The 18,188-nt window shown below is 41.4% G+C and overlaps 1 protein-coding gene across 6 annotated transcripts in view; it reads left to right on the top strand.

Annotated features, from left to right (window-relative positions):
* The window catches only part of SRGAP1 (SLIT-ROBO Rho GTPase activating protein 1), a 141,358-nt gene extending 123,825 nt beyond the window's left edge, over positions 1-17,533 (top strand). For 2 of the 6 annotated variants that reach the window (XM_015628225.2, XM_015628226.2), the window contains exons 17-22: positions 2,143-2,367; positions 3,478-3,557; positions 11,274-11,454; positions 12,023-12,157; positions 12,284-12,629; positions 14,429-17,533. In XM_015628225.2, coding sequence (XP_015483711.1) covers positions 2,143-2,367; positions 3,478-3,557; positions 11,274-11,454; positions 12,023-12,157; positions 12,284-12,629; positions 14,429-14,806 — 1,345 coding nt within the window. In that variant the 3' untranslated portion in view covers positions 14,807-17,533. Of the gene's footprint in view, positions 1-2,142; positions 2,368-3,477; positions 3,558-5,004; positions 9,961-11,273; positions 11,455-12,022; positions 12,158-12,283; positions 12,630-13,956; positions 14,049-14,428 lie in introns of those variants that run through there. The other 4 variants (XM_015628227.2, XM_015628228.2, XM_015628229.2 and 1 more) reach the window with 4 other exon arrangements.
* The last annotated feature ends 655 nt before the right edge of the window (positions 17,534-18,188 follow it).

The following is an 18,188-nucleotide window of genomic DNA, read 5'->3' on the forward strand; positions in this document are numbered from 1 at the left end:
ATGACAGCTTCTCCTCTGCAGAGGACATACAGATCAATCAGAGCTATATGGGTTGTACTTGTTATGTGGTCATGTTAGCTACATCTGTGCTCTCCACAGGAATGCAGTTTGGAAAGCAGATTAAATACCTTACTGCGTCCAAATTGGTCCTGGTGCATCCACAGGAAAAATATTCCCATTATTTGACTTTCTGCGAATCCCATTCTGCTTTTTCCATATGCAGTTATTCCAGCTTGGCCTCATGAAGTCATCAGGTCTCATGGCAGACCTAATCTGGTGTAGCCTCCTGCTCAAAGCTCCAAAGTCAGATCAAGTTGCTCAAGGCTTTGGCCAGTCAAGAACCTCAAATGGCAGCAACTCCACAGCCTCTCCAAGCAGTCAGTCCCAGTGCTTGGTCACTCTTACAGTAAAGAAATTTTTTCCTACTTTCATTGGAATATCCCTTGCTGTGTCTATTGCCTCTCATCTCTTTGCACCTGTGTCTGTCTTGCTCCTGTTTATAATCTTATATATAGTAGGAGATTGAAGCTAAATTCTCCAGTAACCTTCTCATCTAAAGGCTGAACAAACCCAGTTCTCTCTGCTTTTGACTAAAATTCATAATGCTTCAGCTCCCCAGCTGTCTCCGTAGTTGTTCTTTTCTGGGCTTCTACCAGTTTGACAGTCTCTCAAAACTAGCCACAGAACCTCATGTGCAACTTCACAAGCATCAGCTGGAAAAGGAATAATAAATTCCTGTAACCTGCTGGCTTTTCTCTTCCTGATATAGCCACAAATGCTGTGGAACAACTTCCATCCCATGGGCAAGACTTTGCATTCATCCTTGTTGAACTTGGTTGAATTCCCATTTCTCTGTTCCTCCATCTTGGCAAGGTCCTTCTAAATGGTAGCCCTGTGTCTGACCTTTGGCACATTTACTGCCCCCTTCCCAGCATGGCATCATCTGTAAGTTGGCTGAATGTGCACTCCATCGCCTTGTCCAGGTCGTTCATGGAGAGGCCAAACAGTACCAGCCTTGCTATTGAGCCCTGAGGAGCACTTCTCATTTACTGCCATCAGCAGAACTTCACTCTATCGCATGATAGTTACAATCTTTCTTTTACAGTTTCTCATGTATAAAGTCTGAACCACCTGATAAATCAGAAGAACAAGATGTCTCCAATTAACTCACAGGACAAGATACTAAAATCATGGCATAAGAAAGGGGCAGACATGGTTCATTTTAATAGCTAGTTATGAGGGTAGTCATTTTGAAGGTTTGCCTCATGTATACATATTGTTTATACATGGGAAACTCTCTAAAATTCCCTTTCTAGAGGGAACATGGTGTTGTATTTGAGCACAAGAAGACATCAGAATTCCTAGGCTGCTTCAGAGTGCAGGAGAATAGTATAGGGCATCCAGCACTTCAGGTTCTGCTTGACTGGCCCCGCACAGAGCCATTCAAAAGTCAGCTTTTCCACTAAAAATGCTAATGCTTTTAAACAAGGGAATAGATCTCAACTTCTCATTCAAAATTGAAAACTAGTAACATTGAATTTTCTGAAAGAAAGGAGAGCTTGCAAAAGTTGATTAATAAGAACAGTGAAAGCCTTTTGTTTGGACACTTCCATAATGAAACTATTGTGGGAGTTTGTGGGCAGAAGGTGCTTAGGAATTGTAGGCTGTATGATAAGAAGAGAAACCAAAAGACACAAGAGCCCTTGCAAGATCCAGGAACTTAGTTGCCTTCAGGAAACAATTCAATGTGCCTAAGTTGTGTAGCCAACTGTTGAAAGAGATGCACCAAGGTATGAGAAATGTACAATGAGAAATGTATACCCACCTTGCATCCAGTTCACTTAGAGCACTGATGAGATAGAAGCAGCAGCAGTTGATGTTAGCCCATTAACTCAGTGTACATTCAACGTGGTAGCATGGGAACATGTACATATACATAAATATATATGTGGTAGAAACTCACTTTATAGTGTATATAACACATTGAAGAAATTTTGGTTTTTTGTTCCGTTACTTTATGTGATTGTCAATGACAACAGAAAATCTCTTAAGTTGTGATTAAAAAAAAGTTTTCTACAGTTTTTAGAATAAGGTTAGTCACAGTGGAAAAGTCAATTTTTATTGATTTTTCTGTTATAACAGCCTTTCACAGTACAGTGATGAAAACATGATGGATCCGTACAACTTGGCCATTTGTTTTGGGCCAACCCTGATGCCTGTTCCAGACATACAAGACCAGGTGTCTTGTCAGGCACATGTGAATGAGATAATCAAAACCATCATCATCCATCATGAGGCTATTTTTCCAGATGTGAAAGAACTTGATGGACCAGTGTATGAAAAATGCATGGCTGGAGATGACTATTGGTAAGTCAGAATCCTGTCTCCTAAACAAAATCATTAGGCTGGTTATCTGGATAACTCCTGTGGTATAGAATTCCTTTTGCACACAATAGAAGTATGAAAATAAATGAGAAGAGCATTTAGGTCCACACAGTAAAGTGTTAAGTATAAAAAAGTGAAGCAAAGGCAATTATGATGAGGTTTCCTACAACATTTTGTGGAGGGAGCTGCTTTGTGTTCAGCCAGACAGAAGTAGAATTGTGGGTGTACAGAGCATGCAGGCAGGTAGGAAATTGTTTCTTTGGCTGTGAACTACCTTATCAAATTTCAGCCTGTGATACCTGCTCCTTTTCTTGGTTGTGCTCTAACTGGGCAGGTAGCTGAACACCACACAGCCACTCACTTTCCCCACAATGGGATAGGGGAGACAGTTGGGGGAAAAAAAAAAGTAAAATTCATGTGTTGAAATGCAGACAGTTTAATAGGAGACAAAAGAAAGGTGAAAAAACAATAATTAAGGTATGCAAAACAAGGGATGCACAGTGCAGTTGCTCACCATCGTTGACAAGTTCCCAGTCAGTGCCCAAGCAGCAGCCCCTGACCAGCTTTGTCCCCAGTTTATATACTGAACATAACACCACATGGTCTGGAATATCCATTTGGGTGTTTGGGGTCAGATGGCCTGTCTGTGTCTCCTTACAGCTTCTTGTGTCCCCCAGTCTACTTGCAGGTGGGGTGGGGTGTTCAGTGTAAACACTGCTCAGAAGCAACTTAAACATCAGTGTGTTATCAATGTTATTCTCATCCTAAATACAAAACACAACACCATACCAGCTACTTGGATGAAAATTTACTCTATCCCAGCCAAAACCAGGACACACCCTTGACAACAAATGCACACACATTTAAGGCATTTTAAGGAATCAAATGTTCTGAGGGCTTCTTAATGTCTGAATTTTGTTTCAAGGAAACATAAAGGCTTCTTTATTAATTATGTATTCATAGCATGCTAGGATAATTATGTTGCATATAACTTTGTAACATTGTAAGAATAATTTTAAATAATCTCATGGAAGTGATGTGTTTTTGATGTATTTGGTTCCTCTCTCTGCTCAACCTTCTGCTTGCCTGCAGTGACAGCCCATACAGTGAACATGGTACATTAGAGGAGGTGGACCAGGATGCCAGCACAGAGCCCCACACCAGTGAAGATGGTGAGTCTGTTTCTTTACTGTGCCTTTGATGGGGGTAAGTTCTACAGGTGTTCCAGGCAGGAGACCTTCTTCCTTTCTTAATTGTGTCTTATTTGAAATAAGGAAATTTCAGTCCTGGTGTTCTGTAGCAAATCTTTAATCTCTATTTGTGTGCTTTTGCACTCTTGATTCATCTGTGTTTGACCAGCTGTTTCCTTGTTCTCTCCTGATTTGCCCAGTCACAGGAAGGGCAAGAGAGAAACTATTTCAGTCAGCACATATTATTTTCTGAAATAATATTACATTTTTAGTGACTCTTTCATCTACAAAAACTAAACTTTTCAAAAGTGTGCCCTTAAATATTGCAGCTAGAGGATATTTTCCATTTAGGCTCTATTTTTAAATGAATTTAAAAGCTGCTCTCTCTAAAGTATTTATAACTGAAAAACATATGTGTACCCCCCAGAGTGAAGCTTTTGAATAGTAATAATTTTCTCTAAATATCAATCACATATACTTCTGGGTATGAGCAGTATCCATTAAAACTTGATGCAACTGTTATATTAATTCTTTTTATCCAGGTCATAAATGTGTATTCAACACATTTATCTCCTGGGTAAAATTCACTATGTGACAGTTTGACCATCCCTTAGATGTCCCTCACAGTAACTTTTGCCAAGTTTCAAGCAAATTTAACAGATAGAAAAGGATTCTCAAAATTGTTATATAACTACTGTTTTTGTAAGAATTAGTAGACCATTAGAGGTGAAGGATTCAGAATAACTCCCAGTGTAGAGAAGAGTAGCAGGCATTCCAGACAAAGCAACCAGTGCACTTAGCAGCAGTAGAAACAAAAGCTTCCCCTTGTCCCTTTCAGAGGATGTGTGGAGGAAGGAAGAGGAAAAGACAGAGCGGAGGAAAGGGGAGGAAAAGACCTACAGCAGAAAAGGATTTTTTTTTTATTTTTTTTTTTTAATAATGTCATAAGGGATACTGTTTAGGAGCTGGGACAATTGCTGTAGGGAAGGGAAACCGGAAGGTGTATGTATAGGAAACCTGGCTACACTGCTCCCATTGCACACAGAGCAAAGTAAACAATAGTTCCACTCTAGCTGTACCCGTCTGCTTTGTCACGTACGCAAGCTGTCAGTGACAGATTGTCTGTCTCTTCCCCTTTGCCAAGGTGAAGAGGGGCAGGCAGAGTCTGTCAGTGCAGCTGTTTGGAGAGGAGGGACATTTGGGTGGGCAGACATTACAGAAGGGGGGAAAACAGAGTAGGAGAAAAATTTAGGTCTTCTGCCTGGGTGTGTAGCCATGCCTGTGCAGCAGGGAGTACAACAGCTCTGCAAGAGAGGCTGTGCATGGGTTCCTCTTGACCAGCTCTGTACAACTAAACCCACCATCTTTCAACAACACATCTCTTCTAAGCAGTGTGAACAAACTCATAATTGCACCTTATTTTTCCAAGACAGTATAGCTATACTTTAGAAGAACTCCTTCTTCCATTGGAGGTATGAAGCAAGAGTGGAAGCTGAGGAAGTCTGCCTGTCTCTCATTTAGAACACAAGTGAATTGTAGATGACACGCCAGTTCAATATATTGGGGCCAACTTCAGGGTTCCATTACCAAACTGAGAGACAAAGGCATGAGTGGACATGGAGAAGAAGTGCAGCTTTTCAGCAATCATCAAAAGCACTTACTTCAAAGCCATGACTAGGAAAGATGAAAACACCAGCAGGATCCAGAGGAGCAGGACTGTGGCATCGCACGATGCATCATTTGTGCCTCGATCATCATGGGCTTTATCCCACCACTTCGCTGTTACACCAGTTTTACATTTCTGTCTAGTATTACTTGTGTTATGACTGTGTCACTTGGGAAGACAAACCTTGAAGAGAATACTTGTCAACAGGACAAAGTTCTGTTAAAGGATTTAACTGCTCAAGATGTGTTTTTGTTCATCAGATCACCCAGTAGTTTAATTCTAGTTGCTTTGTCACACCTTTTAATTAATTCAGTGCCAAAAGAAAGCAGACATTTGTGTTTACAGAGAAATAATTGTTAGCGCAAAAATATTTGTAAGCTAGGTAAATACTGCTGCAAAATTGAGGATTATTAAGCCAGGATTGCATACAAAACCTTTTGGTCTTCAATTTCCAACCTGCAAGGTCTAAACCATTTTTTTCCCATTAATATGGCTTTCTGTTGTAATAGCACATTTTTCTAATGTAGGTTACAGACTAAATTAAATGCACTCACTCTCTCTTTGCACACACATTCATGTGTTTGTTCTCTGGTCAATTCCTTTTAAAAAACATTATTTACACCAGATACAAAGTGAAAAATTTTCAGTGTGCTTATTGAACTCTATGAGAGTCACTGATTGACACATGGTGGATTTTAAAAACCTTCTATTAAAGGGTCTGGAGTATTTTGGGGGTTTAATGTGATTGATTCATTGATTGTAAGCTGGATGCATCACCGCCAGCTGCATGTGGAGAGAGAGAAAGGGAGGTACTGCTTTGCTGCTGTATTGATTGGACACATGGTACTTACATGGTTCCCTTTGTTAGGACATGGAAGAAGCAGATTTTGTAAATGCTAAGGGTTTTTTCTCATGTTGGAAATCTGATTAGTTTTATGCTAAAATGTTGTATACATACATAAGACTGAACAGCCTACCCCACAGGAATTACAGGGTCAGTGAAATATAATCCAGAGGTTATGATCAAAACCAGAAGGATTTATTTTACTTGCTGTTGCTATAAAGTTAAACTGCAAGTGGCTCTCTCTGTGCCTACCAGAAAAACGCCATCTGTAGGAACTGTGTCAGTAGTGCTAGAAATTTTCATTACAATTCAGAAAACAACAAAACTTTAAAAACTGAGCATTAAATTATGTCTGCAGAAGTAAAATGAAGTAGACTGGGGGGAAGAAAGACTAGCACATCTAAATAATTGTTTTGGGATTTTTCCCCTAAGTTTACTGGTATTTCAGTTTATCACTGGAAAGGGAAGCAGGAAAGAAAAGGAACTGCATTTTAATGTGGTGTTTTCCGGCTTTTTTAGATGTGCAGAAAGTATACTGATGAGGAAAACATATAAGTTTTTCCTTTCTCCTAAATCTGGAAATGAAATTTAATTTTTGAAGTTCAGAACATTTGTACTCAAGATGAGAGGCAAAAAAATTCTGTAATTTTGTTGCAGACAAACCTTTACCTGAAAATGTCTCTTCAGTAAGGATTCAAAGGACATTGTTCATGTTTTACTGAAACAGCTGTTAGCATATTTCCTTTACCTTCAAATCAATGGAGATTCTTTATTCTTGTTGTAGTCATATAGTAAAGAGTGACAAGTCTGCAAAGGAAGTAAACATTTCCTGAGGAAGTTAGGCAGATGGAGTTTTCCTAGGAAAACATACCTAAAATTAATACCATACTCTTCACAGATATCTCGTAAACTTAGGATAAAACTTCAGATGGTATTTCTGCTGAAAACAAAATTTACAGGGCCGTGTTAAACTGTAAGTTGTTGTTGTGTTCCCAACACATAATCATTTCCTTTCTCTTCAGTAGTGCATGCTGTGATTGACACTTTGTCAAACTCTGTTTTGTCAACACCTTGCAACACTTCTTTGCTTTTGCTCTTCCCAGTCAGACTACTGCTGTTCTGAGGACAGGACTTTGAAATTACAAAACCACTCTATTCTTTGATGGGATGCAGAAGAAGATACAGAAATAGGGAGATAGCATCTTCCTGGGGAGCTCAAGGACATAATTTATTCCAAACAGACAGGGTACACCTGGGAAAACTGAGGAAATACAGAGCAGAGGGACAGCAACTCTCCTAGAAAAAGTGCAGGGGATGGTGTCCCCTCCTTTCCTTAATTCCTTGTGCCCTGAGGCATAGAGGGCAGCCCAGGGCCAGTTCAGTGCCATCACCTCTATAGGGAGGTTAGGTCTACATCTGACACTCTAATCCCAAAACCAAAACTAACACTTGCATTTCTTTTGCCCTTTCTGCTCTCCCAAGCAGCAGAAGTTTTTCCCACAGTTCTTCAGTTTGTCCTAATTTTTCACTTCCATAGCATTGCCTGATTCACTAGAGATGATAGCTGGTGAGATCCTCTACGTCGTCAAATACTTCTTGCTATTTTAGGTGAATGCCCGCAGGTGTGGACAGAGCAGTGCAATTACACTTCCCTCCAAACTGTCAATTTTACTGTTAAATATTCAGTATCACACAGAATTTGAGTTACACATCCCAAATTTAGCTTTCATTACCTTAGTTTTCTGGAAATACTCATCTGTCATTCAGTAACCTTGATATTAAATGGCTTAACTTTCCAAAATGCATTTATGTCTAGGAGTAACTGTCATTGTACTTTGGTTTTCACTATTAAAGCGTGACCTGTAACAAGATGAATTATTATTTAAGTACAGTCTTAGTACTGTTTGCTGTAGGAAAATTATCTCTGTGTATTGGGAAATGAAAACACCCCTTTCACAGTAGGAAAACCTGTCTGAACTCATTTTTTGTCCTCTTCATGAAATCTGTGTGAAATCTACTGGGCACTCCTCCCTGAGGAGGTGGAATTTGTTACCCAGGCAATCTGATGTACATGTCTCAAAAGTCACATCCATTATGGGTTCATTAACAATTCATACAGCTGGTTCCAGTGGGACAACATCATTCAGACCTCTGAGAAAGTACATGAGTTTTGCAGGTGGTAGAAGGACACAATAAACAGGATTACCATTGCACACCACACTTAGATGAGCATAATTCCACTGAGCAAGACAGAGCTATTTCTAGTTTAGTCCACTAATTTGTAAATAACAATACCTGTATACTCAGTTGTGGGATACTGTATGGTCTGTTGAAGTTAGCAGAGAAACAGGGAATTCCATAGCTAAAGAGTGTAGGGGTTTGTCCATCAATCTAGTACTCATGCGCGTTACCAGTTAACTGTGGAGAGTGTCTAAGGAAAATATGTGAAGGAAATTTGAGATTCATGACTTACTGTAAAACTCTTTTGTTTGGTTGACTGCTTTGGTTTTTTTACATTTTAAAGTATTTGCCTGTTAGTGACTGACTGGCTCTCCAAAGCCTGAGAGGTTTTATTTCTGAATTCTTGACCAACTCTACCATAACCCATAAATTAGCTGTAATCTGAGAACAGTGTGTTCATACAAGTGTCTGTTCCTTTTCAATCCTACCCAATTCCAGTTATTTCCTTCTTAAAACAAATGCCACAAGCAAGGTACATGATAGAAGAGGAACTGTGTTCTTTTGTCAGTGTTACATTATTGCCATTTCATATTACCTTTTCATATATAAACAGGCATGTTTGGTTTTATGTCTTTTCTTTTTCTTAAAGCCTTACAGTTGCTTTGTGGCATCTGCATTTTTTGTTAGACTGTAGGAATGACGACAGGGTAGCATATTACCATAACCACCATTAGAGGTTTCCCAGTTTTCCAGAATGTTTCTTTCTATGTCAACTTCATATTTCCTTTGCTTAATAACATAAAACCGAGAACCCATTCAGCCCTGCCCACCAGGAAATGCTGGTGAGCGAGACATTCGTAGGGGCCATGATGTTTGTTACAAATTCTCATCCGTCAGGCTGAACAAAGACATTGGACATGTATCAGGGTACTCTTACGTTTTATTGTACAGTCACCTTAACAGAATCACAGAATCACTAGGTTGAAAGAGATCAACTTCAAGATCATCGAGTCCAACTGATATTGGCTAACACACCCTTAGATTTCTTACAACAGACTTCCACAAGAGTGGAGGTGAACAAGCCCTTAGTTTTGTACAGTACACTTCAGCAAGTTCTCAACTCCCACAACACAACCAAAGGTGCTGACTCACAAGTCACAGTACACTTGATATTCAAAGGTGCTGGCTCACAAGCTCTTCCCTTCCACAACAAACTTGAAAGCAGAGTATAGGGTGGAATATGATAGTTGTGATTTGCCCAGGCAAGGCAAGAAAACAAGAAATAACACCAGTGATTAGATCCCGCATTGTTGCTGCCGTGTCAGTGGTCCAGAGCAGGGGCTGCTAGACAAGGAAAGCAAAAGGGAGAAAGAGAGAAAAAAGACAAAGAACAAAAAAGATAATACAGTCCTCTATAGCCATCCAGTAGGGATGAATTTTCAGGAAAGAATACTGTTATTGCTAGGTTCTTATTTGTATTTATATAATAAAGTAATTCCTGCCACCATACATTACTTTTATGTTTCTAACAGTGAATTCCACATATCACTGTATTCCATCTCTGTAAAGTTTCTGAGTTAGAGTTAGTAACTTCTAAACACTGCAGTTTGTCACTGACAGGAACGCTTAATGCGACTGCAGAAGCAGCAAACCAAAAGACAGTCTTCTGCAGGCTGGGCAAGTTATTAAAAAAATGAGCTGCAAACTATAACCTCAATAAAGGTGCTGTCATTATGTTTTCACACTGTAGAACAAAGTTAATTTTAAAAAGACATTCCTGTGCAAAATGTTGTCATAAAGGGACAGTGGCATTCATTACCAGCCTGGTTCTTTGGGGAATTACAAGCTCAGCAATTTTAATTTTCACCAGACAGAAAGTTGCTATGCTAGTCATTAGCCCAGATGTTAATTTCCATCTAAATATTGCTCTAATTATGTAAAGAAATTAGTCATTTCAGGGATTCTTGAGTTACTGGAATCTATCAGAGTATGTGATTTTTAGACCTGTATTTTGCAGTTTTTTCTTTATGTTTTCAGACTTTGATGACAAAATTTAATCTGTTAGAGCTCAGGTGCCTTTGGTTTTATGCAGACAAAATGAGAGCTTGTAAAAATCACAGCTGTTTGCTGGATGCCTGGGCACAGCTCTGGCCATACCTGCAGGGCCCCTTTGCTGACATCAGTAGGTCTCCATCCTGGCGCAGGTTACAGGATGAGCACGTTGCCAGACTAAGGCTGAATTTACGAACATTCTGACAGAGGATTAGCCAGGACTGCTGGAGCCAGTGTTTGGCTTCAGAGAACATCAGCCTCCCCTGCAGAAACCAGGGCAGCTCAGGATTTTGGAGCAGGCAGAGCTGCTTTAAGCAACTTGAGGCCACACAGGGACTGTCCCTGTGGTGTGGAGCCGTCTTGTCTCGCTCCAAAAGGGCTTTAAGGAAGTGGATTAAAGCACGAGGCTCTGGTGCTGTGTAAAAGGTTTCAGTAGGTCTGTATGCTTGTCACGTAAAAGACAGAAATTCCATGGCCCAGTTAGGCAGGGTATCCCTACTCATGCACAGACTAACCTTGTCTTCCTTCCTTTGCCACTCCAGATGGTAAAAGCACTCCTATTTACTTTTCCCTTATCATGCTGGTTCCTTGGGCTTTTGATTATTCATCTGAGTTTGCTCTTTTTATTTTCAGAAGTCTTTATATTGCCTGGCCACCATCCCACTTCCAGCCATGCAGGAGCCCTTCCAGCAGGAGGCAGAGGCCTCTCTCATAAAGGCAGTTGTAACATTTGAGTACGCTGTTGTTTTCTGCAGCTGCTGAAGCAACCCAGATGTTTTACACCTGGGACACTGATTATGCTTCTTTGTAAGGGGCACATTGTAACCAGTGCCTGTTGTCTGCCTGCCTTCAGCTGATCTCTGTCAGAATGAACACTGAGAAAAAGCAAAAAATGGGGTTTATGAAACCAAAAGGAGCGATATGGAATCTGATACTTGTTGTTCTTCCCACCCAGAGTGCGAGCCCATAGAAGCTATTGCTAAGTTTGACTATGTTGGAAGATCTGCACGAGAACTCTCTTTCAAGAAAGGAGCTTCCCTTCTGCTGTATCACCGAGCGTCTGAAGACTGGTGGGAAGGAAGGCACAACGGAATTGATGGCCTTGTCCCTCACCAGTACATAGTGGTGCAGGATATGTAAGCAGTGTCTGGTGTGACTGGGTTCTTGGGGGCTGTAAAGTCTAAAGTGCTTAGCAATATTTTCCAAATGGGTCAGTGGTTTGAAGGGTCAGATAGATTAAACATTTGCCTTCTATGGAGGATACCTGTCTTTACTGCCCTGAATTGAAAGCTCTGTCAAAAACTACTACTAGGCCAAGCTACTTCTATGGCCACGTTCCCAGTACATTAAGAGAAAGACACTGCTGCACCTATTTTAATTTGATTATCCTTTTGTAGCAGTTGCTGACTTTTAACTTCAGAATAGCAAGAGCTGGGGAAATGCAGCCCTGAACTCTTGTTTCGCAGTATTAGGCATGTGCTTTGCCAAGGATAACAAAGTTCTTTACAGAAAGGTTACATCCACTCAAAGTGTAAAGAGCTCAGTAAACAGAAGGATTATAAACAATTTTGGGAGATGTGCAAGGGCTGCAGTGCATTTATAACATGCCTGCTTTTCTTAAAGGGATTAAAATCTGAGAGTGCCAAGGTGTTCTGTCACGCTTCACTCGCTCACTTCTCATCTTGCCACCTGTGTTCTGTTCAGGGATGATACCTTCTCGGATACACTGAGCCAAAAAGCAGACAGTGAGGCCAGCAGCGGACCCATAACTGAGGACAAGTCATCATCAAAGGATATGAACTCCCCCACAGACCGTCACTCAGATGTGTATTTAGGAAGGTAAGCTTCAGCACAACATGTTCTCAGTTCCTGCTCACAGCTCAGTGTTTACACAGTAATTACTCCTACACATGTTTATGCTGGGTCACTACAACTTGTTCTACCACCACTTATCCACTGGTGCAGGCAGAGAAAGAGATCGGAACCTCCACCTCCCCTACGACGCCCAGGCAGGAGCAGTGATGGCCACTGCCCAGTACACCCACCTCACCCTCTCTCCAACTCGGCCATGGAGCTGGGCTCCCCCAACCTGGCAACTCACTGCAGTCCCAGAGCCCTCCTTCAGAATCGCAACCTCAACGCCGACAGCCCTGAACGGCGGCGCAGGCCTGGCCACGGCAGCCTCACCAACATCAGCAGACACGATTCGCTGAAGAAGATTGATAGCCCCCCCATTAGAAGGTCTACATCTTCTGGTCAGTACACAGGTTTCAATGACCATAAACCACTGGACCCAGAGTCAATAGCTCAGGTTTGTGTCTTTTATATTTATTGGACTGTCTGATTTTCTGAGCAGCAAATCTCATTGAATAGCACGGCACAGAGCACGTGCGCTGGTGGGAAGGTGTGTGCTGGGAATATCCTGCTTGGCTTTCCAAACAGAGTGTGTGTGAAAGAAGATGCATTGAGCAATCATGAATAGAAGAAACACAAAGGAGAGTAAATATTGCAGAGGCAATAAAAAGAAATTATTTCCCATTACACTGTAATGAAATTGCCTCTGCCATACAGAACACTAGGACAGTATTACAACAGCTACACAGATCGCTGTGCTCTGTTGAAGGCTGTCCTATTCTGACTTGCATGTAATTAGTGTTCAGTTATGTCTCAGTATTGTGGTAAGCAGAAAAGTGCTCTGACTGGCCAGTAGTGACCATTGCCATTCAAAGCAGGTTTACGGTCCACAGTCCTGTGTATTTTATGGTTTTCATGCAGTTCATGTTATGTTTTGATTTGATGTGTGTAGTAGAACCTGATGTGCAAGACATTGCAGCTGTGTAAATTGTGGGCCATCTTACACCTGTGTGAACGGTCACCACTATCATTCCTGGCAGTGAAGAGATGAAAAGAATGGAGTAGGAAGCACCCTGATCATCAAATTGGTCTGTTGTACTGAGCTGGTAACAGCTCTTGAGTAAATAGATACTTCTGTCTTCAGAACTCACATTTTGTCTAGGTAGGATAACGTGATTACTAGGAGCACCCTGAGGGTGCTCTATGATTGCAAACACATCTTACAATAACACCAGCACTCATGTTTTAAAATTTAATGCACTGATATTGCTTGCTTTCAAACTCTGCCTCCAGTAAGGAATAGAAGTGACTGGCATGCTTAGGTCAGAACCTATGTACTAGGGTTAGAAAGTGCAAGTGTTTCACTGTTTTATTTTATTCTAAGTTATTAATTTACTTTCCTGGAATAGTGCTGTTTGGCTTAAGATACCTCTTTTTTTATGCAGAGACTGGTGATCATTTGGCAGTGGGAGAACCCAAACTTTGATTAAACTATGTGAAAGTTTAGATTAAACTATGTGAAAGTTCAGATTAAACTATGCGAAAGTTCCCTGCCTGCTCCATGTGAGCAGGCAGGGAACACAAGATATTTTAAGCTTAGCTGTATCTCAGTACTACTGAAAAGCAGTCAGCTAGTATCTAGGTGCATTCTTTTAGCCTTCAGGCCTGAAGTAGTTTTTCTTAGGTATGTATACTGACCAATATCTTACAGGATTTTTCTGTTTAAGGTTTAACTCGGTGAAATAAGAGAAGAGCTGATAGGCACACAAACTTTATTTCCTTAGAAAACTAGGTTTGGAATCCATGTGAGGGAAAGAGACCCTGAACACTTGAGGCTGTAGATGAGCAGAGAAGTTAGATGAGCAAATGGAAAAGAGTGAGTAAATGGACTAAAATCTTTACAGTTGCCAGTACCCAAGAGATGACAGAAATCTTCACCACTAAAATACTCCTTAAGCAAACATCAGTTGTGCTGACAATCACTTCATAAATAGCTTGCAGATTTTGGTGTAATACCATTTTTTTTATTCTGTCATATGAACAAGGTTAAGTGCTTGTAATGTCCACTCAAAGCTGCCATGTTGTCAATCGTAATGTCTTTCAAATAAATCTGGGGGAAACTGATTTTAGTACCATCATAACTGTTAGAGGATGGTTGGTGAATTAATTAATGCACTTCCTTCCCCCTCCCCTTGCTCCTCTGGCATTCGGTAGCAATGTGAATGACATGCTGCTGTCTCTTGTGCTCTGACCCAGGACATCGAGGAGACGATGAACACAGCACTGAACGAGCTCCGTGAGCTGGAGCGGCAGAGCTCAGCCAAACACGCCCCTGATGTTGTGCTGGACACCTTGGAGCAAATGAAAAACACCCCCACCCCTGCCACCTCCACAGAGTCTCTCAGCCCTCTCCACAGCGTTGTTTTAAGGAGCTCTGAGCCTCAGATCCGCCGTAGCACTAGTTCTTCCAGTGACACCATGAGTACTTTCAAGCCCATGGTGGCCCCTAGAATGGGAGTGCAGCTGAAACCTCCTGCTCTTAGGCCAAAACCTATTGTTCTTCCAAAAACAAATCCTAGCATAGGGCCTTCTCCTCCTTCCCAGGGTCCAGCCGACAAATCTTGCACAATGTAGGCAGCTCAGCCACCCACAGTGCCCAGCTGGGGTGTGCTAGGGAAAGGGATGGATTAACAATAGAAGTCAGGGCTCCGTAACATCATCTGTTCATGTTTGTAACTGGAGAGGCTTTGTTTTTCAGTGTTTTTGAATGTATTGTCTGAAAGTAGCTACATTAACATGGGCATTTGTATTTTGTATGGTTTCGATTAAATGAAAAACTGGACAATTGTGCATAGTTTTAAAAAACAAACATAGACTTACTTGAAAACTTGATGCTGCACCATTTGTAATAAAACCAACACAGATCACAAACAGCTTGCCACGTTGTACCATACTTCACAGTCTTACTGTAGCTATATAATAACAGATCCTGCACAAAACTAAGGGGCGGGAGGGGGTTCAGGGGACATGGAGCCTCTCATTTCTGGGTCACCAAACCAAATCTCAAGCAGGTTAGTAAGAACTGAAATTTAGCATGTGAGGATTAAGTGTCTGTGTGGAATGTCTAAGTCATCTCAGGCCACATTTCTTATTTAAGACACAAAAAAAAAAAAATCACCAAACCCTCACAACTCATAATTGGCACCAAGTTTTAGCTTTCTTGTTGGCAGTCTCACTAGAGGCAAGTGCTGGATGGAGCTGGAGATCACATTGCTCTCACTGATACAAAGCAGCATTCCAGGACACAGCTAAAGCACATCTCCAGGATAGTACCTAGAAACTCCTTTTGCTGCCCTCTGTAATAGTGTACCTTTTCCCATGAAGCTAGACCTTCATTCCCTGATACCACATTTTTTACAAAAGCTAAATTTGTTTGAAGTTCACAGAAGCCAGGCTCTGAGGAGTGCGTGAACCCGTTGGTCCTTTAAGGAGCATGAGGGGCTATTAAAGGGATCAACTAGTCAGTAATTCAGAAAAGTATCCCATTGACTTTATTACTCAGTTGCCAACTAAGGAGGCGATTTGGGTTGCAACAGTCCAAGTTTCGAGCTGACCCAGCCGTGCTGACCGCCTTGCACGGCACAAATGCTCAGTTGTGCTGACGGCAGCAAGACAGGGACTCTGAAGAGGGACTACCCCCTGCCACTGGTGCAGGGGTCATTCACAGGACAGGCAGCTGAGTTTCTACTGCCTAGATTTAAGCTGACTAAAGTTTTCCGTAACCCCTTTCCCCTCCACTTCCCCTTTTTTTTAATGACAGAAATCAGTACCTTTCTTATGTCTGTGTGAGTGGTGACTGTCAAATTTGCTTAGTGTTCTGTTTTTAAACTTCATTAGGCATGAGCTAAACCTTCAGCTTGTTGCACACTGCAACAGTAAGCCATAATATTATTTCTGTGAACATGTTTTCAAACATCTAATCCATAAAAGCAGTTTCATTGAATAAAAAGGGGGGAAAAAAATCACTTGTGGGCCACCTACAGAAGTATGACTGGCTGTAATTAAAGTCTGTCTTTCCACATACTCTGTAAGATCTCACTTTTGGAAAGCTTGAAATTGTGTAACTCAGTATACATGAACAACTGAGTTTGGGAGGAGAAGAGTAGTGACAAAATTTGATAGACATAATTGCTGAGATGACAGGAGTAATTTCCTGTTGTTATTTGGGAGCAATTTATTCCTGCTCTGGTTTACAGCTTCTAGACAGGTGATGCAATGTGAAGCTCCAGGCTTCACAGGTGAGAAATACTCCATGAGCTGCCTCAGACCCCCAAACTATTGCTGGTATTTGAAAACACTTTTCAGTCCAGTCACAGACTTCACATCTAGGTTAGAGGCAAATTCATAATCCACCACAGTGGGCTGTGCAGCATGGGTCAGCAAACCTCCATCCTTGTCAACTGTCCTGCCTGGTCCTAGCACCAGGGCCAGAGCCTAAGCCAGACCAGCCCCAGCTGCAGACCAGTGCTGGTCTGTAGGGTCTGCTCACTTGTTTGGGACCAGAGATATTTTCAAGTAGTTTCCCAATTTACTAGACTCAGTGGAACAAAACTGGAATTTCAGCTTTCATTTGCATATAGTTTTTGTCTAGCATTTTTAAATTAACCCACCTGGCACAATTGAGATGGATACCTGTATCTTTAAATTGCATAGGGAATTTTGTATGTTTAAATAACTGTACTGGACTCCATAATGCTTATATTAGAAATTGTTTAGCAAAAGAAAATATTAGAAACAGTGCATTTAGTGAATGCATCCACTTAGTGCATTCACACAGTTAATGTGTAGTTTGATGGTTATTATAGATACTTTAAAGCATAGTAAGTGGATATGTAACAGGAAAGACTGCTACATCTACAGGCGTACTAAAGGGTAACTCCTGCACACCTAATCCAATCAGTATTGTCCTTTACTGTCAAGTTTGATGAATTGCAGTACTGGTAGCTTCCTGCTTGTTGACTGTTACCTACTTGTGTCAATGTACATCTGTAGTATGTACATGTGAAAGTGCCTTTAAATTTTAGAGGAGCTTTAGCTTTGCTCTTGTACTGTTGCATTTCCATTGCATCCTTTCCTGTTCGTGTATGGCTGCATTCCCATTGCATTCCTTCCACTCTTGAAGATCAAATAAATACATGGAAAATCCACAGTTCTGGAAGAGAAATGTACTGTTAATCTGTTGTGACAATGCACTTTTATGTATAGTACTGTACATTTTTGGCATGTACCATTACAAGCTTCAGTATACATTCAAGTTTGTTCCTCATAGTGTATCTTTATAATAAAGAAGATAGTTCTGTCTGTACGTGTAGTTTTGCTGGGGAAACCACTGTATTTCCAACATGGATTGATGATCTACTTCCCACACAAGGGAGCATCCAGCACACCAGCATCCCCCAGCTACCCACACCCCACACTGCATCAAGAGCTATCACCCTCTGAAAAAGCGCTTGTTCCTGGAAAGTTCCTGCTTAACTTAAAAGCCCCTCTGTACCTGAAGACCCCTCACATAGAGCCACCAACTTCACATAGTTCTGCCTGAGCACCCATCCAGAGTAGTCTGTCATGCTCACACTGGCTGAGGAAAACCCCCCACCACTCACTTGGCCAAACACCCTGCTACCACACCTCCTGCTCCCCACAGGAAAAACAGGTTGAAAAAAACACTCCAGGTTACGTATTTTAAAAATAGAGTGAAAATAATTTTAAAAGGGACATTTCTTAAAATGGGGATATCTCGTGGAACAAAAGAAGAGATGCTGTCAGGATGGGAGGGGGTGGGGGGGAGTGCCACAGTTAAGGGTTATCTTCAGTGACCTCATGTCTGATAAGTGGTGGCAGTAGACACTCCCAGCTGGCTTCAGGAACCAGGGGGTCTCTGATTGTCAGGCTGATAGCTGCAGAGATGTTCTGCCATATGTGGATCAGATGCTATCAAGGACAATTTCTGGGCTCG

This window comes from Parus major, chromosome 1A (assembly GCF_001522545.3).
Source record: "Parus major isolate Abel chromosome 1A, Parus_major1.1, whole genome shotgun sequence".
NCBI classification, from domain to species: Eukaryota; Metazoa; Chordata; class Aves; order Passeriformes; family Paridae; genus Parus; species Parus major.